The sequence below is a fragment of the Chlamydotis macqueenii genome, chromosome 2 (genome assembly GCF_036417535.1).
Source record: "Chlamydotis macqueenii isolate bChlMac1 chromosome 2, bChlMac1.mat, whole genome shotgun sequence".
NCBI lineage: Eukaryota > Metazoa > Chordata > Aves > Otidiformes > Otididae > Chlamydotis > Chlamydotis macqueenii.
The window spans coordinates 99,622,834-99,647,992 of NC_141557.1; the positions used below are offsets into that span (position 1 = coordinate 99,622,834).

Consider the following 25,159-nt stretch of genomic DNA (forward strand, 5'->3'; position numbering starts at 1 on the left):
TTACTGTTGTTGGACTCTAGAATTTGCATGGACATTTGCAAGTACCATCAACAAAACATGGTAACAAAAGAGTGTTTGCTGTGCTCATTCAAATAGAGAGATAAAACCTTAATGATTCAAAAGCCATATAGTGAACTCTGTACCTCATCACCTTTTATTACAATCTTTTATTTGGCTTCTGGATTTGCCTTTTCTTCCATAGCACACACTAACCAACATTCATGTGAAGTCCAAAGCTGAGTTTCAGTTATGATCATGAAGTGTTGAAACTATTCTGTTATCTGCTTTTAAAAACATGACATTCATATCTGGGACATCTGTGTCTCTAATGACAATCTGATATTTTGTAGAATTTTTTAAAATTTTAAACTAATTTAATCTCTTAAAAAGAAAAAAAAAGTGATCTACCAGATACATAAAATCTTATCAATCCTTTACAGAGTAAAGGTGACAATTTTTTCTAAAGACTGTCAACTCAGCCATTTTCCCAATTCTATCTTTGCCTCCCATATGTCAATAATTCACAATACTATCACAATGTGATTGCAAGTGGAAAGTTTCATGCATGTACTATGAAAACACTACACATACCATCTATCAAACACAATGTCAGAGCAATACTCATGAAGCACAAAGCGGTCAGTGGCCTCTGGATATGTCTAACCTCATACTGACCCTCAGCAGTGTTCCTATGGCAAAGATTTAATATCTAACAATTTACATTTTCTTGGTGGTTTTCACTGAAAACAGAATGTGTGGAAGAAAGTTTTTTGGTTTGTTTGTTTTTGAAGGAATTGGTGCATTTTCAAGGTTGACAAAGTTTATTTGTTCTCCACAGAAAAGTTGCTAATAATTAAAAAAAGTTCACATATCACAGATAATTCAGTCACTTCTTGTTCAAAGTAAACTACACTGGCCAGTCTTCTAAGCAAACTATCTAATTTCATTGAAGCAGAAAGGGATTAATTGGATTGTACCTTTTAACAACGGTGATTTGAACAGTGAACTACAACAGGATTAAAAATACCCCCAGTTTCATTCCATGCATAATTTTGATTAAGATGTCCCAGCAAGAAAGAAAAGTTTTTTGCCTACTCTTCTGCCAAGAATCACATAAGCTAGTTTCTACTGAATTTTCATGGAAAATGATAGCTTTGGAATGCAATGAGAGCATTTTCAGATCAATATAGTTGCATCAATTTAAGCAAAATAAGACTCAACCTCCATTTTTAAGGACAAAAGCTTCTGGATATAAATGTCAAAGCAATTTCTCAAGCCACTAACTCCACCTGTGACTATAAATGTCAAAGTTTAGATGAAATAGTATATTTTGACATATTTTAAAAGTCACCTAATTACTTGGCCCTTTCTTCAGCAGTCCAACTTGTTTAGATTTGCTCCTTTTTTGATTTTCAGAAAGAAAGCCAGTGTAGAAGAATATCAACATCACACACCATACATACTTACTACTACATAGGGTTAGCTTCAGACAACTGGGAGAAAAATTCATCAAATTGCCATAAAATTAAGAGGAAAAAAATCTGCTTTATATGTGAGGAAAATAAAACAGAATCCTGGTATTTTCTTTCCACCTCCAAAAAGCAACCAAGATTTCTGGCTGCTTTAGAGTTAGTTTCCTATTTAGTCTCCCAGTATTGTTTGACGGAGCTAGCAACACCTAACAAAGTAGTTTTATAGGCTACTATTATTGTCCAACAAAGTTTTCAAACTTTCACTTGAAATTTTGACAGGACCTGACTCTCAGCAGTGTTTCTATGGCATGAATTAACTATTCAACAGTTTATATTTTCCTGATGTGACTAACGGAAAAAAAAAAATTCAACAGATTGCTCAGTTATACTTGCCCTAAAAAGTTTACCTTGAAAAACGTAATAGCATCCTCTAAAACACAGCCTGGTAGGAGTAGGTATATTGTTTTGATTTATTACTTACTAATTTCAGATCCTTGGAGGACAGCTTTGTAAACCACTGATTATACTCCAGAGCAGCAACTATAGGTATTAAGTCTCTAGAAAAAGAAAAACACTTTTACACACATTTTATATAACTGTCGGCTTTGGTCATTTGAAACAATCTCTTAAGTGTTCTTCCATTTCTAATTGTCCCCGCTTTTGCAATGCTAATTGCCTACCAAACCCATTACAGAAAGCTCTACATTCTAAAAAACAAGCACCACCAGCAGCTGTGTGTCTTCCTTGTATTCTAATATCAATTTTTGACTGGCCAACTGACATCTATTCTAGCATGAATTTTTAAACCAGGAATTTGTCTGGGCTGTCATTCCTACTTTTAGTATTACTTTTTCTTCAGCCTGTGACATATTTAAGCTTCTTAATCACCTCTAATTATAATTGAGCACGACACTAAAAAGCTTTTTGGCAGTCTGATGATTTAATATAATTCCATGACTGAATGCTTCTAGAGAACACCTTCTTGTCTCATCTCTATAGTTCAACTCCCCCAGGAAGCAGAAGACCTGTAAAAGGACAAACCCTCCTTAATTGTAAAACGGATTTCACAAATTAAGTTCTAAATTATTCCTGTTTTCTTCAGTCTAAGCCTCTTAATATGATCCGCTCTCCCTCTGTTAAGTTTCTCCAATAACAGACATTGATAAATGTCCTGTCTGTGCACTACCCTCCAGCAGAATCATCCATCAAGCACCAGCACACTTGGATCATTTTGTCACAACATATTAAATACATATATACACCTACTCTGGGACTATACTTAGAAACTCCTTGTCTTTACAGAAGAGTTGTAACATACGTGAACTTACCCAACCAGCAAAACAGTGCCAACTGAGCTTCAGTTTTTCCAGGGAGAAATTTAAAAGTATTCATTTTCATAAGCTAGTCCCACCCAAGCAGCTTTTCATTCAGGACATATGAAGGCAGGCACAGATCTGCACTAAACAAGCAGCACCCTTCTCACATATTCCTTTCCTTCACTCTTCTCCCATGAATATTCAGACACTTCAGGGTGGCTGTTAAACACGTAGGAAAGCCAGGAGACAAGGCAACATCATATGGACGAGCCTTCAGCAGGCTATATTGGGAAGCTAGATTTGGAAGTACAAGCCCATCACTAAGGTAACAGTAAGAAGGTGTGGCATTTTGCAGCAAAAGACTGTAGCCCACCAACTGCGAAGCTCATGCAAATAGAATGTTTTCACACTCCTGCAGAGGAGCTAGTGTGTGGTGCCCTTCAAGGATTAAGTCTGTTTTCCATCTTGTTCACAGCATACATCGTCTCATAGTGAATTCATTTCCACCAGCATAGCAGAGTTATCAGCTTCATGAAGTGTATAGATTTATTTCTGTTTTAGCTCCTACACACTTTATCTCCACGTAAAGCAGTAACTGACTACGGAAATGTTGGGGGGCAGGGGGAAACCAACCCAGACGTATTTTCCCCTTAGGCTAGGCAGACAGGAACCTTGCTACGGAGTAAGGAATGTCCACACACAGGTTTTGTTCCTCCTTTGCCTTTCCCTGGAGATACTGGTAAAGAAGGTAATGAATTATCAGCTTTGATGTCCCTCTTGCCAGTGCCTTTGCCTTGGAAGCGTAATGTTTTATCCTCCCAGTAGTAACCAGCCAGCCACAGCTGGTGGTGAATGCTGCAGGGTAAATGTTGGACAGGCTGATGGCACCATCACACTGGTGGAGCAGAGCTGTTCATGCTGTGGACCACCACTCCCAAAACAGGCAGAAGGCACCACCAGCAGAGGCATTTCAAACATCACTGGCTGCATGCATTTACACTACCAGGGAGCTGGTAAGCTGGCCTGGAGGGCTGGCAAGAGCTCAGTATCTTCAGGGCAGGAGAGCGGCTGCAGGTAGAACTTGCCTGAGGCTGTCCCTTTCTCCCCTCTCCTCCCCAGACCCGGGAGGGAAACGGCTGAAGGACACAGGTTGCTCAGAGTTAGTTAGAAAACTATCACACTTTCAAGAAGTTAAAGAAACATTGCTGCAGCAGGATAGGACTATGTTAAAACAAATTGACCCAGAGAAATTTTGCAAGTTCTCATCTTTAAATAGTTCAGACTTGCACAGTATTCAAGGCCTGCTTGTTCAAACCCTAGGCCAGCACAGATACTGACATGCTTCAGCAACATCAATTGCTAACTCACAGACACGCACACACCCTTCTTCCTCCCCATGTGCCTGAAGACAGCGGAACCTCTGCCTTACTGTCTAGGAACTTGGCTTTATCAGATTCTACCATCTGAGTTTAAGGAAAAACTATATAGTTTGTCTTTTTTTCCATTCTGTTCACGTTTTTGAAGGTGCTTCTGACCAATGAGGATCCTTTAGGAATTTATCTCTATTCCTTGTCTTGCCTGGAGCTTGCCTAACCTTGATGCACTTGTTATTGAGTTTTCCTTTTCAGAATTATATACTGCTTTATTCACTCTATTCTATTAAATTCTAGATGCTGTACTAACAATGATCTGAATTCTTTGTGATATGGTATGAAAGAATGCTAACGACCATTTCCAAAAGCAGGGCCTTCTCATAACTGTCTCTGAGTAATACTGAGTTGCTTATATTCATTAGTTTGTTTACTAAACTACCATCCAGAATAAAGTAATATTTACAAAATGTAAATCTGTGCCATCTTAAAATGAAAACAGATTTTGTTCTTCTGGAATGCAGAAAAAATCTCTCCAAGCTACAACAACATTCAAGCTTCACTAACGCTTTCACATTTTTTCAACATCTCTGTCCCTCAGTGTATTTAAAAAGTTAAATAGCACAAAGGAAAAAATCTAACCAATCACGTTTTTCTGACAATTTTTTGAGTGTCCGAATATGCTAAGCTAAAACATATGCTATATGGATGAAAGTCATGCTACTGAGTTAAATAAGCCCTGCTCACTTTGAGCCTTTTTTTGTTGTTGTTAAACAATTACATGGTTCGCAGCACAACATAACTTCAGATAAAACCTCAGAAGTCATGTTCCCATGTGGCAAGCCACACTATGCACTCTAAGTGTCAGACACTCTGGGAACTTAAATTCATCTATAATTCATGCCATCTTATGTTGACCTCTAACAGAACTGCTTTACTAGGAAAAACACAAATTGTTTATTTTTGCAACGCACAGCCTCTGTATCTAGTGAACTGGTGCACCCATCCTACCTCGCTTCACAGCTACTCCACAGTATGAAGCATATAGTTTCAGCAATCCCAAAAAATAGGTGGACAAGATATAGAGCAGTCTCTCAAAATCCAAAATATGATGGCATATTGTTAAACATTCTCACTGTGATAAATATATCACAAAACACTCACATACATTCTTGAATTGACTGGGATCTCAGATCCTAATTTGTATTTTTAATGAATAACATAAGATTTTGGATTCCTAAAAAATTTAGTTTTCTTGACATTACAATCCAAAACCTTTCTCAGTTCAGTCCTTATGCACAGAAACTCTCATCACAAGATGGATTCCATGGCATGTAAATGGCTCCAAAGTTGTTTTGAATCTTTGGACTTACACAATCATGAGAGATACAATAAAGACTTTTATTAACAACATAGATATATTTCCTCAGAGATGTCAATTTTGTAAGGTACACATCAATCAAAAGCTTCTGTGAAGCAACTAACCCATTATTCCATTTTCTGAAAGCCAACTCATTTGAATCAGCTGAGATATTCTAAATACTTAGAACAGTTCTTCTAACTATTCTTTCCTAACAAGTAATATTTTTCACTCCCAATAAGTTGTTCAAACATTTAATTTCTATTTAAGCTGGCTATCTGTAAGTCACTTTCTCAAGAATGTCCCACAGTCTTCTCAGCACTTCTGCTTTGCAGTATGTTTAAAGCATTCTTATCTTCTTGTCCCACGTTTGCTTGTGCTGAATAGCACACCTTTCCTTATCTTCCCTGAGCAAGTCTTAAACAACCAAACAGTTTTTGGCTGCATCCATCATGCACTAGTTGCAGCCCTGTAGTTGTGTTTGAATTACCTCTGAATGAGCCAACACAGGCACAGCTTAGTAACTTTGCCATGAAATTCAGTGTAGATTGTGAAAATCCACCACAGAAGCTAAGTAAATATTCAAGTGAGGTTTTTTGCAAGTTTACATACTAAATAGCTTGAAGCTGCAAAGAATGCTGTGCAAAATACTCTTATTTACCCATCTCCAAGTTCAGCCTTCCTATTATAATATTTTAACATTGTACCTGACAGATTCTTAATTCTTCCATTGGGTGTTCCCAAAGATACAAATGCTTTCTCTCTCTTATTTACAGTTTCTTAAATTTGTCATTTTTCTTGTATAACAATGGATTTTAGTCAACTCCCTCCCATTTCCTCCTACTTAAATATCTTCAGATTCCAGTTTTCTCAGCCAGCTAAATTCAGTAAACCAAATACAACACTTAGCTAAGTTTCAGCATCTCATACTAAAATTACCCTCAATTAGGTCCTTTCTGGAAGTATATGTTTTTGATAGCTTATATTGTAAGTGGAGAAAATACTGGCTGGGATTCAGTTGAACAACTTAAACCTTCTACTGACTTGCTGTAAAAAATAATTTCCTTTGCTGCATACACCATGAGAAAAAGACTCTGCATAAGTAAAGACTGCATCATTTCCTTTTTTGCTTTGCCTACCAGATGTAGTTGCATGTTTTCTTTGCTGAATTTGAGCTCCTATATCCGCCATCACAGGAAAAGTATCTATCTGCTAACTTTTGGAGCACTTCCAATAGCAAAATATATGTATCTTCACAAGCTCCTCAATTAAATGTGCTCTCCATGGGGCTTTTTTTGCCAAAACAGCAGCTTTGTGCTGAAAACTAAAAATGCTACAGATGGTCATTTCAGAGGTCTACACATTCAAGCAAGAGCTATGGGACCATTCCACTTTAGCAAGGGCAGGCGAACCCTATTGCAAGGAGGAACAAAGAAAGTTTGCAAAGTATCAGCCTGATTACTGCATATTGTTTACCTGTGGTCAAGATGGCTGAAGTCCTGCAAATTCAACTCTCTGGTATCTTGTGTCAGATAAATTGTATCGACATCCTGTTAAAAAATACATAACCAAATACAACTTTACAGAACCGCTGTTTTTTCCAAGTACTACAATTTACCTGCTTGTTCATCATTTGTACAGTTAGCTGAAACAAGCTCCAGCACAAGGCATGTACTTACCCACTGTACTTCTTCTCTATAGGGAAATCCAAGCCAATCACAAACACAGGCATACATCTGTGAAAAGCCTCCTAAAAACAACCCAAAGGAGTATTTCACATAGCAGTAAAGCAAGCAAAGAAACATCTAAAAGGATACTTTAATACTTAAAGCTATACCCAGTCTTCCAAAACTTACTCTCTTTTTCTCTTAGAAAGGTGTCCATTGTGCTGCTGAAAGAAACTGAGACTATCCTATCTTTGCCCGGCAGGTTGCAAGCTTATAATAGTGTCTTCACCTACCAATCAGAAGTCTGCTCCATACTAATTACACCTTAAAACTAATTACACCTTTACAAGGTTCTGCTAGAAATAGAATTAAACTTCCTGACACTGCAGTTCCAGTCTTTTTATATTTGAGCCTTTCAATTCATTCTCACCGCAAGGTCCAAGTTCTGCCACCGTCTGACTGTCCCACAGGGCCTGGAGATTAGCCAGTCTTTCTAAAGGCTCCATAGTTACTTTTTTCAGGATCCTCCTAGATGTAAAAAGGGGGAAAAAAGAAATCATTCATTATTTTGAAAGTATTTTTAAACTCATAGATGATCTTTATTTCAAGTACAATTTTAAATGAGTGTATAGGAAGAATTACAACATTCAATACAAGTCACTTCTCTGCCTAAAAGTCACACGCATAGTGATGCAGCCCAGCAGAAGTAACATTTATTTGCCTCTTTTTTCTGTCTAATGATTAACCGTGTGACTGTTGGAGCAACTGAGCCCTTTTCCATGACAGAATCACTCAAGCTAAGGAGACTTACGGCCTTCATCTAACACAAAGATGCCCAAAATACAGGAGAGACACGGTATTATTGGTTACCCTGAAACCACTGCTGTTTATACAGTGCTTCTATGCAGTACAAGCACTAGGATGCAAAGAGCCACAGAGCATGTTGAGTAGCTACATGTGATGTCTAGGCTACACTCTAGACATCCAGCTCCAATCTTTGTAACTTGATAGTGTTCTTCCTTCCTTAGACGGAAACACAATCCCTTCCTGCCATTTAAGAAATGAAATTATCTGTCCTTCTGAATTACAGAATTTCCTCAAACTGTAGAATTCCATAAAGCAGAGGGCGAAGAATCAATAAAGGATATTAAAGGGAGAAACCTCTTTCCCCCTTCTTGCCTGTTCTGGTCTTATATCATCTGCACAACTCCAATGTCTTCATTTTGGAAAGCTGTGCTGTCTGAGAGGAGAGCAAGAAATTGGACTTCTTTTCTGAGAAGCAAGCACTTCACACAGCTACCCAAAATGCGCCAGCAACATTCTCAAGAAAACCCAGAGAAAACACGTATGACATTCAAGGCCTTCACAGACACCCAAACACATACAGCCTTGCAGCCCTCTTCACTCTACTCTTTTTGCCTGCATTTCTAGCATCATTACTGAGGTTTTATGGCAAACCTGCCCACAAATATTCACTTGTATGCATGCTTTTTGATGGAAAAGCTCGCTCTCCATTCAGGCAGTTGATAATACTGCAACAGAGAAAAGCTGGAAGTAAAAAAAAAAAAAAAAAAAAGAAACAAACAAACAAACAAAACCCCTGCCAACCACAGCTTATGAACTTGATTTCCTACTCCACCTACAGGAAAGGTGAATAATAAAGATATGCACCCAAAACAAAACATGTACATTTAGCCTGACCATTCACATCTAATGTCTATCACAAGCTCACTTATAAAAACAAACATGTCCAGGAAAACTCTTTTTGCACAGACCATTTTCTCTAATAGTGCTGAAAACTAGAAGCTGAAGAGAGTACAGTAAAGCTGTGTGACCTGTCAGAGAGTGAGGAAAAAGAGGCAAGGGCAGAGAGAAGAAAGAAAATAAAATGAAAAAAAAAAAAAACAAACCAAAAAACAAGAAACACCTGCTGAGAATTGCTGCAAGATTGTAAAACTGAGAGGCACAGATATGAGAGAAAACCAAAGGCAACAATAACACAGAAAGAAGCAGACTAAAAAAGCTAGAAATTGAGACATATGATCCAAGGAGCTAGTTAAGTCATAGAAAGTATGTGACAAGACTACCCAGGGCTCAGTTTTGAAAAACACGTCTCCCAAGTATGTGCATCATTTCACAAACACTTAAAGAAAACAGAAGTTTTCCAACCTCTCCAAATTCAGGTTTTACTTCTGAGGATAAAACAAAACAAAGCACTCCACTGAATATCACAGTTGTTTATAGGGAAAGGAGTAAATTACAATAAAAAGCCAGAACCTAAGATATATCTGAGGTTGGAGAGGTAAGGTAAAATGAAAACTTAAGAGTCCAATTATGTGTATCGTCCCTTCAAAATGAAGGCTGTTTTGACTCTGCAGAGCATGCATAGCCTACCCATGCTCTGCACTGCCTCCTGGTTCTGTCATATACCTGCATAAAAGTTTAGTGCTTGCCTCGAGGTGTTCCTCATACCCTCAGTGCATTTCTGAGGTCAGGGTGAGAACATTAGACAAAAAGTGGTGGTTTGTCACCCTTTCCACACTATCTTTTGCCACTAGAGGTGCCCTAAAAGACACTTACACTGGTGAGAGTCCAGGGAATATCTTCCTGAGGCAGGTCCCGATGTGCGCCAGCACCTCATTCACATCCTCCGAGGACGCCATCTTCATGGAGATGCTGCACTTCTCAGTTTCCATAATCAACTGTAAATAAGAGGGCATGAGTGCAGACACTGGGTATCATGTAATTCATGTCCATTTAAAAAAGAGAGCATTTTGAATGACAGCTGAATGCTTTGCATGCTTGTAGGCATCTGTTATTCTTTAAAACATGACATTATAATGCTCCAGGTAAAGTTTCTGAAAGTTGTTCTTGAATGTACAAGACCCCTGTACTCAAACTTTGCTTTTCCTAACAGTGCCCTGCTTCCCACAGGAATGAGAGTTTCAAAGGATCTTGACCTCAGCTGACACTTTGAAAACCAAGAACTTTTCACAGCATTGTCCTCTTTTGAAACACGTCCCAGAACACCAGGAGATGTGAGCACAGCCTGACAGGAAACTATTGAACAAGCAGGCACTGCTTCCTCCAGCAAAAAGTAAAAGTTTTTAATGGCTGTGATTCTCTGGAAAATCTCAAATGCTTTGATCTATGCCGCTTAAGAAAATGTTACAGTAATATATTGTCTCGGTTCAGATGAAGCAGTAACTCAGGTAACAACTGTCCCCACTGTCTGGGGGATACCTGCTTCAACTAGCGGGGGGAAATAAAGCCTTTTGCAACCTGTCTCTGTTAAATATATTGAGTGTTCAAAACCAAATCAGATTAATGTATGACTGACACATCACAGGAAGCAATGTAATGTTTCTGTCTTCTCTAAGGTGAATATTTCGCACAACCCAAGTCACAAACTCTTTTAGACGAGGAGCTGTGCATACACAGTAAGAAGTTTGCTCCTAATACTGGGAATAAATAAGAAGTGTAGATAGACAGTACAAGAGGGGACACTACGTAGTCTGCTACAGAAGATTGTTTTTTATTGAAACTGGTTCCCAGTTCATGTCTAGAGCCATCATCAGGATAACCCTTGAAGAGGCCATATTATCCCAAAAGTACACCAAGAATCTTCACAGATTTTCTCGCCAATTCAACTCCCCGCTGAACCTGTTGCTGTCACTCCCTGAAGATTGAGTGGGCAAGTTGCTACTGTTTTTCATGATCACCAACATTAACACAACATTTCCCTATATTACACAGTCCATTTGTTCATTTATCTTACAGGGGGAATCTCTTCATGGCTTCCTGCAAGATGCCTTGCACAAGACTACGTCCTTCAGGTATTACAGATAAAACACGTTTGTGGAAAAACCGCAACAGCATCATTTGCCCCACAAACAACAATCTAGCTGTAAATCTTACACATTTAAAACACAATTCAATATAAACATGGAAAACTTTAAAAAATATTTTAGGAAAACTGTATGTTAAGAGAGGTTACTGAAAATCCCTTGTAAATCCTGCTACAGTGATTGTCTATGTCTCCAGGAATAATTAGCATTAGCTACCATGACATTTTAGTACCTTAAATAAAGGCACAAAAACATACATAGAATTTACTAAACGTCTCCCCATTAAAATAGTAAACATCTGGATTTCCCCCCCCCCCCTTTAAGAAAAGCTTCAAAAATCAGGTTAAAAAGATGACATGTTAAACACAATGCGAGCTTTTCAGAGTCAAATGAAGTGTCAGACACTCCTATTTTTAAAAAGCTCTTTAAAAGCCAGACACATATGAAACACATGAAGACTTTGATACAATTGGACTGTCAAATCTTGTCAACACTTTCATCTTATGAATGAAAAAAATGTATTAACAGCATTGTTCTTTTCTTCTCATTGACATTCACTTTTTTGGGCACATAACTTCCTGTACACAACACAAAGTATATTTTACAGCAAGGGCACCAAGAATAGTTGGAAGCAACCCATTTCTGCCTGCAGTATAAGGAGCGGTTCTAGGCTTCACCATAACGGTATACACCACAGAAGCTATTCAGGTTTGCGTGGTGATGATTATGTACCAGTCGCCATTGTTTTATCATATCTGAGAAAAACGTTCACTTACAAGACAAATGAAAGTTTGTGCCACATTGAACTAGGAAAAAAAAATGTATTTCTTATCGTCATCCCACCTGCAAATCATATTCCTAAAACTGATTCCTTAAATTCTTATCATTATTGTTAAGACTTTAAAGCATCATGAATGTAAAAATGCAAGTGTACAGTGTGCTCACCAGATGGGGACACCTACATGTTAAAGCATTACCTCCTTGACTGGAACAGATATAGCAATGAATAAATAAATGTCTTATTTAGAATACACTCACCTGACCCGGTTTACTGGAAGTTACTCCTTGGATTTCCAAGTAGCTGAAAGTTAGTTCTAGCTGTAGTTAAAAAAGAAAATGCCACGTTACTGCAAACACTTTTTTATTTTAAACAGCACTTACACTTTCAATGAGGTTAAGAAAACCCTGAGCGAGGCGGCTGTTATTTTACATCAGTTTCTGTAATTGACACTATGTATTTGTTAGTATCTTACCTGATCACATTTTACACTAAAAGAACACTTCCATTTGATTGTTACCAGTTCAAATGGCTATTAGAGTTTATAGGAATATCACTCTGGACCTTCTACTGCAAGCTATAATTACGTAAGCTTATAATAAAATCTATTAAAAAAATATTTACTATAAAAAGCATCATTTACACAATATCCTACTGATGTGTACTCTTGTGACTGAATAATCATCAATTACAGTACTTACAGCATCATGTATTACTCTTTCTTTAGTTACACTGATCATAGACGTGAACAATTTTACTGCACAGAAGCTGAAGGTACATGTACATATATTTTTTATATATACATATATAAATAAAAATACCATATATAGCTAGATATATAAACGCCCAAGACTGCTTTAGCATGTCTAAAAGTTTGAGAGGAAATAATACATTAGCTTTGCCTGAGTGAGTTATCTGGATGGCAGTAGGATAGGTAGAGGAGAAGGGTGAACATACTGAATCCAAATCAAAGTTTAGAAGGTGGCAGGAAAGCCCTCTTCTCCAAGGGCAAATCTAGGGCTACAGGGACCGTGCTAAGATGAGAATTCACAACTACGTAGACAGTAGACAAACATCATGACAGCTGAGATATGCAGAAAGAAACAAAGCTCTTGAACTGAATCTAACTACAAGGTAAGACATTACCATGGTCATTTCCTTTTATTTATCATTAAAACCATTGCAACTGAGCAGACTGTTTGAATTGCAGAGAGTTCCCTGTACTTGATCTTATCCTAGGTTCACAGGATAACTCCCAGGCTAACTGGCAAACACTATATAATTTTATTTCTATATTTGTGGCAATCTTTTTAAAAGATGATCCTGAACAACCCCTGGGATGCTCAGAACCCAGATGCAGCTCTCAAGGCTCCCTCTCCCCAAAGGATGTAACATCACAGAAGTTGGAAATGTACCAGTTTCCAACCATAACAAATAGCTAAAAGTTTTCCAGAAAGCAGCAAGATAGTAGAGAGCGCTCCTAAACGGCAAGGTTACACTGGCAAATCCATAAGTAGTAATGAAAAGTGTTATCATCAGATGAAGCTGCCCAAAAAATTCCAGTAAAAATAGTTATTATTTAGAATGCACTGAAACGTAGGGGGGTTTAATGAAATAAAGACCTTTTTTAAGCACTTAGCTACATTATCCATTCACAGCTGCAGAGATTGAAGATGTTATTACCGTCTGTTTGTTCTTCACTGCCTATTTTGTAAATCCTGTTCCTTTCAGTTGCCCTCATGATTTGACAGCATCACCAGAAGCACCCCTCAGCCATTTCTGTGCAAAGTCCACCTTCCACCAAAGACCTAAACTTTAAAGTTTTTCAGGAGTCTTCATGTGCTTTGTTCCACTTATCCTGCTGCAGGGGTGGCAGCATCCTACAGCAGATGAGGAGTTTCAGACCAAGGGATGCTGTCACAGTCGTTTAGGAAGCGAGTGTGCACAGGGAACCAAGGCAGGAGAGGCAGAACCAGCACCTTGCATTTTTCCAACGGTAAGACATTCACTTCTCTTCGGTCCATTTAAGTGCCTTATTTCTAAGCTAAGATTGGCAATCTTCTGTGATGACAGGACATGGCCCTGTGCAGCTCATTCAGGCCAGAAAGAAGGGAAAAAAAAAAAAATCCACAGCAGCTCTTGTTGTTGGCTACTGGAGCAAGCCAGACTACACGTATAGAAGTGAAAGAATCTTCTTCTCCAGTGCTAGTCAAATTAAACAAACATGAGAGACTATCTAACATTTGTTTACCCAAATCACAATGAAATTTTAGGGAAAAGTTTCTATGATTAAAATCCTTCCTAGTTTGAAAATTAATTTACCTACCAGATCGATGGTTTTGCTTTTGCTAACATACTTTGTATATGCAAACATACACATATGTACACTGAATCAAAAATACTTTTCTGCTGTTGAGAAAAGTTTACACAGATCCAGACTCAAGAATTCGTTCTGCAAAAATCCTCCTGATTAGAATTAACAAATACCAGGAAATGGTATCTACAGCTTATCTATGGTTCATTTTTCAACCTAAAATCACGGATTTAGGGTCCTTGCTTTGTAGCAACAATATAGAACACATTCTAAACGTCATCATCTGCTTGAAGCTATTAAATAATTTTTACAAGGTTTTAAGAAGCATAATCTCTGTTATTACCTAAAATTATATTTTTAAATAAATTATCCTAAAAGGCTATAAGGGACCCTGCAGCTACCAAGCCAGTTAATCTCACAGTTTCAAATTTTTTCAATTAAAACTTACTGAGAGCTGGCACTAAAAATACATTCAGAAATTCAAATTACAATCCCACAAGTGTTTCATACCCTTATCTGTGGACTTAATGACACATCCAACATTTACTCATGTTGCAATTAATTTTTATACAGACTGCAGTAGGAATTAGTAGGCTTTAAGTCCAGCACTTCTTTCCTATCAATCCATCTACATTAGTGGAAGTGAACTGATGGGAGCCTGAGTGTGAAGTTATGAGGTGGCTATTGTAATATTCTTGCTCTAAGTATATCTATGCGAGTTGATATTATAGTTAATCAACCTTTACTCCTTTCAACTTTGATTGTTGTTTAGTCAATAGATCTCAACAGCACCGTTTAAGGAAAAGTGAAGCTTGGAATCAGATGTAGTAATAACAGTTACTCAGAATTGGCCACCTCTCAGCATACTCAATTTTGGGAGAGGTCCCTGGAGGAATAAAGTGTCTTTGCTGCATTTTCTCAGCTGTCTTGCTAGCAGTTACTGTGTGCCAGTTATATGGAAGTTCTCAGGCTCAGAAAGCTTCTGAGTAGCTTTTGAAAATATTATAGACTTTAGAAAATTAAGTAAGTTTTACTAATCCTGCTAGAAAAGAAATGCATTTTCAACCACCCTACTAATTGTTCAGATAGAAAAAGTTTAATTTTGACATTAACCATGAGCAGACAGTTTCTTCGGATTGCCTTTCTTCCATCCGTTATCACTAAAGTAACAGTTTTGTTAGTACAGCATATATAATTCTAGATTTCCATGAAAACAGAAGTAAGCTTTTCAATTAAGTAAATCCCTTTAATAAAAAGAGTTTTTAGAAGTGTCTGTAATGCTAAACTAGAAGTACAGCTATTTCTTTGTACACTGAGCCCGAGACTTCAAGAGTTTTTTGATGAATTACAATGGCTTTGCTATTATTTAACAAGATCACCATCACCACCTGTCCATCGTACTGATATGGCACTGATGTCTGAGCTGTTCACCAACTGGCTCTATGCTTCCATACAACCAGTCACCAAACCCTGTCTTAAAAACAGGCTGCAAGCTGCAGCAATCCAAAAGACAACCAACCAAAGATATCTGCAATGATCAACGAAAGAAAATACATTTCAGCAGAAATTCAAACTAGTCACCCTACCCATCAGTCAGCATCTTCAAATTAAAGATGAGTGACAGTCACATTTGCCAGTAAACATAACTGAAAACTTGATATCAATCATTCCATTTATTGCTCCTGTTTCTTCTATAAACCATATATATACACACATATACATACACACACATACACATATGTATATATAAAACACAACATATGCCAAATTCCCATTCACTGATTCCAAGCTGGACAAAAGATGTTCTTCCACATCAGCCATTTTCATTCATGTGGAAATTATCTTTCTCTGCTACAACAATCACTACGAATTGTCACAGGAATGGAAAAGATAATTCACTGGCACTGGCAAGGCAGGTTGGCAAGATGCTTTTCAAAATGAACCACAAAAATCATCAGAAAACAGCAGAATTTCATAAAAGTCAAGAAAATTTCTGTCTCCAAATCAAATATATTCCCATTTGACACTTCAACCATTAAAGGGAATAATGCCAAAAGATTATTTGGACATAAACTGTCCCACTACAAAGATCATCAGGCTCATCTCACAGTTCTTCAGTTTGGTGTTTCCAACATAATTCTTCACCCATCTGCATTTCTAGAAATTAAAATTCCTCTGAAATAGTATAAATAAATTGACAAATCCATTTAAGACAGACACTAACAGAAGCATTATTCTAACTTAACACCATGCAACATTCCATTCTTCAATTATTACTTTATTATAAACAGATGCACATGTATAACTAAAATATGCTAAGTTTATGCAACTCAGTTTATGCAACTTACATTTATTTGTATCTAAAAAACCTGAATATTTAGAGAAACTTAGTGGCTTTACCTTGGTGGGAATTCGAGATGTTAAAAGAAATGCCCGACATGATGCCAACACCTATTGGAGACAAAAAAAAAAAACAAACCAGAATTTGTAAGAAATATTAAATTTATCAGGAATATCACTAAAGATTCTTTTATAGGAAAATCCTGAAAGCAGAGGGAAAAAGAGTCTAGCAAAGTGAGTGTCTGTTCCCTGGGTTGTTATACACTGAAGAAACCAAAACTGGGCTCAGATCCAGCAGAGCATAGTGAAGAGACTAGTCCAATCCGATCAGCTACAAGCTAGTCAGTACAGCATGGAACGGAATACATTTATTTAGTCACTCTCTCAAGAACATCTAATAGAAATCGTAGTGACATTTTTAAAAGAAGCAAGGATAAGAAGTCCTACCAAGATCATAGGATGTACTTAAATATTACAAAAATATGCAAGATGAACATGATAGTAATATAAGAGAAAATAAGCAAGCATTTCCTTTTGGACACGCTTGGTGCATTTCTAGAGTAACAATGCTAAGATTTCTCGTTGACACCACTTGCATTTCTTCTCCAGCAAGGACAATGGAAAAACACAATTAGATTACTAAGACAAGTGACTCTGGGGAGAAAACAAAATGAAACAAATATTTTGGAAGTTACTGCCAATCAAAATATAATGATATATAAAAGTACCACTCCAATCTCCAGTAGCACATCCCACTCACAGCTTTTACGCTTTGCGAAAGGCATGACTCATTTTGCAAAACTACAGTATTGCTTTCCGATTTACCTGCCTAGAGAATTAGCTACTGTTGGCTACATCTTCTTCCGGACAAAAAAAAAAAAAACCCTGAAACTTACTTAATTGGACCATCTTGATCAAAATCCCACAGCACATGTAGAGCTTTTCACACAGCTGGGACCTCCAGAACCCAGGTCTTTTCAGTAAGTGTCCATCTCCAGGAGAGCAGGTTGACACAAAACGTGCTCCTCACTCAGACAGAGAGAACCAGCCTGAGAAGGCAGCCCAGCACTCAGCTCCAAACGCTGCTCGAATGCTTTGGAGATTAGATTTCAGCTTTGGTATGTCAGCTGAACCACATCTTGCTAAAATCTAAGAGCACGAATGCTGTACTGGTGTTGGGTATTAGCAGACTGTTGCAGGATTGATGTGATTAGACCTAGTGCTCTGGCTATCACTGACACAGAGCCAAGGTTCGCCCCTTCACTGAAGGCCAGTTACACTGGCTGGCACACCACTGCAGTGCTGGGTTTGCGCATCCAGGCCCTGTCAGATAGACCTGCCTCAACCCCTTCCACTCACGCGTGTGGGAGAAATAGTCTCTCCTGCTCTCCTCCCAGCTGCACCTATCACAAGCACGGCTTCCGCAATCCAGCAGGCAAAGAAAGGGGACGGGTCAGCTGGTGGAGTTTTACCACTACGCAACCACCGTTTCCCCAGCCCAACAGCTGATCTCTCTCATAAAACCTGGATTCCTTCCCCTCGCTCATCCACCTCCTCAGGACAGCCATCCATAGTACATGGGCATCACTCTCCTGGGAACCTCTGGGGAGGATCACCCCCTCAGTTACAACCCTGTGTGCTCATAAGAAAAGCTTAATTATCAGTAGGAGTGCCCTTCTTATCCATTATCACACCCACAAGCAAGCTGCCCAGCTCTGAATAGGGGCAGGTGATCAGGTACCCTTCCTTGCACCAGCACCACCAGCAAAATGCCTCCAGAGCAGTAGGTAGAGAAGCTGCAACAGCTTCTCCTGATCTGCTTCTGGTCATCATATCTCGGGTGCAGAAGTGAGACAGTCAGGGGAATGGATGGCTTCTGAAGAGCAGCTTTCCATATTTACCTTCTAGGTACTGGCCTACAACATTAGAGAGACCAGGGTCTATGTATTTGCCACAGCAGGTGGCTGGTTACAGGAAAATCCTGCCACAGTCCTGGTACAAAACATTTGCCTGCATACATGGGTTCAAGCTACTTCAGGAGCATAGACAGGGTCCCTTTAACACCACACTACACATGAGCAGTTCAAATAACAAAGCTAAATGCAAACCAGGTAACCAGAAGGCTGTAACACAATTATGTTGGAAAAGGATGTTCCAACAGAGCACATGTCAATGTATCTTCGTGTCGTAGACGTACCAAGGATCTTCCTAAAACTGACCACACTTAAGTACTCACTCACCTTAAGAAGATGCATTTACATACAAAGGAGAGGATTGCTGTAAAACAATTCTTCTCACTCAGCCAGTAAAGAAATTATGCTTGAGCAATAAGATGGTACAAAAAAGCTTGAGCCCTCTAATTCAGTAACACTGAGGTTTCTACAGTTTCCATAGTTGAGGTTGTCATAAACAAGTAAGTGTGTGATTTTTACATAAAGTCAATTAAAAACAAGATAAACTAGTACTGCAAAATCAATGCCCCATCTTGACAACAGCAGGACTAGATTTTTTTTTTTTTTTTTTTTTTGACAACAGCAGAACTGGCCAAAAGGAGGCCTGGCATTTATCACAATTTTATCTGCTAAAATGCACGAGCACAAGTCACGGACCTTCGACAGGATCAGCTTTAGTTTATTGCTTTCTGATTTTTTTTTTTAAATCTTTTCAAAATTTTATGCAACATCTGCATTTTAACATCATCATTTTTGTTTGCATTTAGGCAACACAGTAGCCTCTACCCCAAAGCAACTTGAGACTTGCTGGATAAGCAGCGATACTCAGTTTTCAGTGACCTCCTTCTCCCTGATAAGGCTGCAGTGCATAAACAAATAATGGCCATTAAGATACCGGCTCACCCACGTCTCTGTCAATAGGGTTCCGCGTGGTTGTTAGTACTTGCAAGGGCAACAGAACATACATTATAGACTACTTAAAACAACGTATTACTATTCCTTTCCTTGCAAAATACGATGCTGATGCCAAAGGCAGAGGCACCGGAGGTGTTTCCACACTTCAAGTCCCCCTTAAAGCACCGAGCTATGCATGTGAAGGAAACCCCAGGTGCTTGTTGCATTCCTCTGACACAAGTAACGAGTATGTGCTTAATTGCACAATTGTCTAGGGCTTTCAGAAGTATCCAGGAGTGCTGGGTTTTATGAATAGGCAGATTCTATATTTCCTGGAGTTTTTAATTGCTTCATACAAAGAAGCTAATAAGCAAAAGTAGCCACCAGATACTCTCTAGCAGTTCTAAAGCATCTTAAGGAGAAGATTCTGCCACCGTTATCCTTATTTTGCACCCGGAGAACCTTGAGTACAAGGGAAGGAGTGTCATGGTCAAAGTCCCTTTGAAAACCAGAGACTCAGAGGAGCAGACCCTTATCCAGGGCCAACTCTGAACAAAGCGCTCCATGCTCACAACCCATCAAGAACGGCAGCTGGGCACGGTGAGTAACCTGCCTTACCTTCTGATAAGAAAATGTTCACGTGTTCAGCTCAACGAGTCGCAGCTCCCTTCCTTCATAACCACTTTGTTTGGTCATAAGGGGTATTCACTCATTAATAAAGTTAAAAGACCTCATCAAAAGAGAAACACATGCAGGGTAAAGAGACTCAAGAGCAGATTCACACTTTAACACACCTGTAAGCCAAAAGGTCTGCAAGTAGCGATGCAAAGGCAGCAAGCACATCTAGGCAAATTTTATACAAGATATATAACCTGACTGCTGCTGCACGGAAGAAACAATAAAGGAGAATTATATTTAGTTTACAGTAGCTTCAGTCTGTCTTCCTACTCTGCCTTTTTTCAAGCACAAAATGGGATTATCATTTGAATGTTAAATGACTCCTACTCACACACAGATACCCGAGTTGATGATTTCTTAACGTTTTTATCACTCTAAATTCCATGACTCACTCAACACTGCTCACAACATATATGAATCAAGTTGAAATTCGGAAATGTTCACCAAAAACATGCCTTGCAAATTATTTCTCCTGAGACTCATGGCCTACAAGGTCACCTTCTCTTTACCAAAATAAATAATTTGTTTCAGTAAATAAAATTAATTAACACAGATCCTCAGCAAGTACATCAACAAAACATAAACACAGAGATGCATCTCATGATTTATTGTCAAATCCTAGCCTTATTACCAATTTTAGCACTGTAAGTTAAATGAAAAGGCTGCAGTGGGTTAACCCAGCCACCCTACCTGGCAGTCACAGGAAGATCATTAGAGCAACACAGCTCTGTGCTGGTTGCAGCTATTTTGCCAGACAGACCACAGCAACTCAAGCCACCTTAGCTATATTTAAAGCAGTTCCAAATTCATAAGGAAATGAAAGAAATCTTTTAAAAGTCACTACTACCCTTTTTAAAATGCCTAGGAATAAAGAGTTCTGGAAAACACAGTGAGCATGCATGGCTTCGTGATGAAATACAAAACAAAATTAAAACATCCCAGCACTTCATGGGCCCTGGGAAGTCGCTCCACTCACTAACACAGATGTTTTGAAACTTCCCTCTGCTGAAATCCCAAAAAAAAAAAAAAAAAAATTTGACAGATTAGCCAAATGTTTTTCTCTTGCTGAAAACTGATTGACATAGATATTTAAAAAAAAAGCCTCTTAAAATATTTTACCTCTTAAAATACACTCTCTGAGCCTTTCCTTCCACCATAGTTTCTTTTCCTCACAGTATTTTCGATTTTGTCAGCCTCAAACTGCTTCAGTCTCTTCTGTTACCATTTCCATGAGGACAGAAGCACAGTGACAGGTTTTCTAACTTAGATATCCATCATTTTGAGAATTCTTTTAAGTCCAGAAGACACTTTTCTTTATATACCTTTTAGTTATACAATCTCTATTTTATCATTATTCATCACCATTATTATTCCAAATATCGTCATTATTTATAAGTTTCCGTACTGTTTAGTAGCCTTAGAATTTATATCATAAGTTTCCTATTACTACTACTGATTCAGTATCTAATGTACACATACTAACGTGAGGTAAAGCAGAAGCACTAATACAGGTTTTGTTTTGTTAAAATACGGATAAATCAATACATGTTAGAGCATCCATTCTGACTTGGTCCCTCTAGGATCGACCATTCATTTCCTGGGTTGCATGCCTGGTGTTGTAAATGTTCCATCCTGAAGCGACCGGAGTTCGATTAGATAAAAGGCCCCTTTCAGCACCACGTGAGAGATATTAGAGCTGGTTTTGAGTGAGGCGGTCTCTGTTAAAAGCACTGAGCCTCCCTACACAAAGAGGCTAGCTGGCATCCTGGAGGTCTTTTTGGAGGGCTAATTAGCTCAGGCACAACAAGAACACATACGCTGCTTCTGATATAGTGCTATCGCTCGGCATACAGTAGGTTTCTCTGCAGAGCGCTGACACCAGCAAAGTGGCTCGGTTCAGCCCCAACCTATGGGGTCCAGCAGCACCTTCACTCACAGCCCCCTCAGTTGTCCAAGACCAAATTTGACTCTTGGTCTCAGCTACTTCAAGAGTGTCACCTATGATGAAACCATTGGCAAAGCTTATTCACTCTTGTTCCAAACGTCTATTTATCTATCCACCAGCACCAGTCTTTTGTAGCTGGAGAAGATCCTTTGGAGAAGGGTTAGTGCAATTCAGTTCTTGGCATTCACACACAAAAAACCAGAATTTCTCCCTCCCTCAGCTGACCTTAGCCAAGTTGAGCGCATTCCCAGGCTTGCCTAAGTTGTCAGTGCCTGCACGGCCAGCCAAAGACCTACACAAAACACACTCCAGAGCAGACTCCCAGCAGCAAGCGAAGCTGTTATTTGCATCAGTACGATCCTCTCCCACCCAAGACAGGGGCAAGCTCTGCAGTACAAGTAAGGACCTTGGCCATTCCCATAAAGGACTGCTCTGCTGCACATTTCTCTATGATTATTCCTTATGTCCACCACAGCGTCCCCTTGGAGGCATGGACAGAGAGCCTGCTTGCCCACCCTCTGCCATACTGTGCAGAGCACAGGTTTTCACTGGTCCTTAACTACCGTTGTATCCTACTAAAAACTCAAGCCTGATCTGTATGGCTCACCATCTTCCATGCTTTCTGGACAGCAAAGGATGGTATGGAGAATAGCTTTTAGTTGAAATGCGGGGTCTGGTATCAGAATTGCTGGAAATAAATCTGCTGTGTTTCAAAAGAAAAAAAAACACCTTTCAAATGAATTTACCGAACATGACAGGGGACACCACAAGATGGCACAGTGGAGTGCTTCATTCAAACTTCCCTTTCAGTCTAAGTTAGAGAGGATCATTTTAATAGAAACACTTATTTAGCTACTGGAGAGCTGTTCCAATATGCAGAGCAGTTTCTATTTCAGAGACAACAATGAACAAGCCCTCCCTGGAAGACAGTCAAGAAAAAGTATCATCATGTTTAAACTGACAAAAACCGAGGCATGGACACTCCAAGGGATTTGCCTAAAACAAAAGGGCAAAATGAAGTTGCAAAGGTTGAAAGAGAGTCTTGGAGTAAATGGCTCCTATTCTGTAGTAACAGAGGAAACAACATAGCTTGGAGGTTTATCACCAAACTAAAACAAAATCTCCTGCCTAAACCTAATTAGTTCATTAGCTCTTCCAACAGCTGTAACAACACTACTACTGTCACCTTTGGGCAGTGTCCTAGCCCTGTAAACTGTTTGTAAAGGACACATGAAGCAAACTGTGCTTCTTTAACACCTGGAGCACAAATAAATATAAACACTTGCTGCAATGTGCAACAAGCCAGCTATTCCAGTAAAGGTGGGATTTCAGAAGATGCTGAGACATGAGTTCACCTTCGGCTGCTGATGGCAGCAACATGAGTCATGGGCATCCCAACTACCAGCCCCTGTCACTTGCAGTAGCTTCTGATGTGGTCACCAGTGGTGCAGACAGGGACTCTGCTGATTCAGAGAGTACTCACACCCAACAATTTTGTATTGTGGCCTATCACTTCCATGAACTGCAGAGCTGCTTGTGGAAGAGGGGCCATCTATGCACACAGGGCTCCCTTGCTCTTCCAACCAGTTGGTCATGGAACAGATTCTCACGGCATTGGGAGAGATGCCCAACACAGAGCGCTTAAGCCAAGGCACCCCCCTGAAGACTGTAAAACTTCTTCACCATTCCTCTCACCACTGCACAATTCCCAACAACAAAAAAAACCGTAGTGCTGTAAAGCACTAAACACCAGAAGACCTAGCTATTGTGTTATTTAAACCTGCCCTGAGCCATAAAAATTAGGAAACACAGAGCTGCAGCATTTCACCAAGTCCTCTCCACGCCACCGGACTCAGCCTGAGCTGACCCCAGCTGTGGTAGAGGAGGGGAGCAGGAGGGGTGCAGGCTGAACCACATACATTCATTTGTAACTCATCAATGAGCCATATAACCCCAAAGTGGTTTTTCCTTCTCTGTACCTATGTTACACATAAATAGGTCACTAGCACATTAGTGCTAATACACCTTTATTAAAGATTTTTTTCCCCACTTTCCTCTCCTCTGTATACAGCCATTACACAGATTCACTGCCCCAATTTAGATTATGAAGCATCACAGCAGGATACCTTTCCCACATACCAGCCTCTTACAATATTCTAGCCCCAGGTACTTGGTTAAATAACACGTCGAAAACATTCAGCTGACTTGTAATTCAAAGGCCCTGGGCTCCAGCATCTTCCGTGCAACAATTTTTTACACTCTCACACTACTTCTCTCCATCATAAAAAGAGTGCGCAGGCACCCTCTAGAAAAATTCTTGCACTACCTGTCCCTGGTGTTAATAGTAAGAAACATCTGTACACCTTCCCTCTTCCGAAGCTTCTTCCTGAGTTTACAGACAGCGGGCAAGACTAGAAGTCTTTTGGTGTGCTGCGTATGATGCTGTTTCTAAGCAGAAGCAGCTGAAAATAGATTTTGCTATTGTAGTGCTTTTATTCTTATCAGTTTCGTCACTTAGAAATGCCAGATTAAACATCTCACAGTGTTCCTTAGTGATGGGATTGCTCTCTTTGTAAGTATGTCCACATGCAACCATAATGCAAAATTTTAAAGACCAGGAAACAAAACAAAAACTTCAGGGAGCAAGGAAACGTAATTTTATCCATAATGCAAGTGTTTTGTAAGAAACTCTTCTACAACCATTTGTATTTGCTTTTAGTTATAAACAATTAAATTAATTAATTTACTGAAGTGCAACGCACTTAGCTCCACTGAATACAAAAATAAAATAAAGAAGCACAGTAAAACAATTTTCTGCAATACCCACTGCTATAAACCACAGTCTTGGTAACACTGACCTTCGACAGCCCTGAGAGCTAAGAGCCAGAGAAAGATGTCAGCTTAATAAATCTGTAGAATTAAGTCTTTTTTGTCCTCTCCATGGTATATACAAATTGAAATACAAAACCAAATCAATGGGAGGAGAGTTATGAAAATCTCTAAACCAAGGCAGCTCTTTCCCAAACAAACCACTGTTACAGGTGCAAGACAAAAATCCTCTTCCCCATTAGGCCCAGAGGGGATTACTCAAGATCTGCTCCTCTACATCACTTCATCAGGTGCACTCATATTTCCATTTCCTCCTTTTGCTTCCTCACAGAACTCTTTTTCCATCTGTAAAATATGAAGTTCCATTATCTGTAAAATACAATGTTCCATCATCTG

At 39.1% G+C, this 25,159-nt stretch overlaps 1 protein-coding gene across 5 annotated transcripts in view; it reads right to left on the minus strand.

The window, feature by feature from the left end:
- The window catches only part of CARMIL1 (capping protein regulator and myosin 1 linker 1), a 194,852-nt gene that overhangs the window by 96,448 nt on the left and 73,245 nt on the right, over positions 1–25,159 (minus strand). For all 5 annotated transcript variants that reach the window (XM_086740524.1, XM_086740527.1, XM_086740528.1 and 2 more), the window contains exons 3-9: positions 16,526–16,576; positions 12,072–12,131; positions 9,766–9,887; positions 7,616–7,713; positions 7,198–7,268; positions 6,995–7,068; positions 1,954–2,029 (exon numbers count right to left, since the gene is read on the minus strand). In XM_086740524.1, coding sequence (XP_086596650.1) covers positions 1,954–2,029; positions 6,995–7,068; positions 7,198–7,268; positions 7,616–7,713; positions 9,766–9,887; positions 12,072–12,131; positions 16,526–16,576 — 552 coding nt within the window. The remainder of the gene's footprint in view (positions 1–1,953; positions 2,030–6,994; positions 7,069–7,197; positions 7,269–7,615; positions 7,714–9,765; positions 9,888–12,071; positions 12,132–16,525; positions 16,577–25,159) is intronic.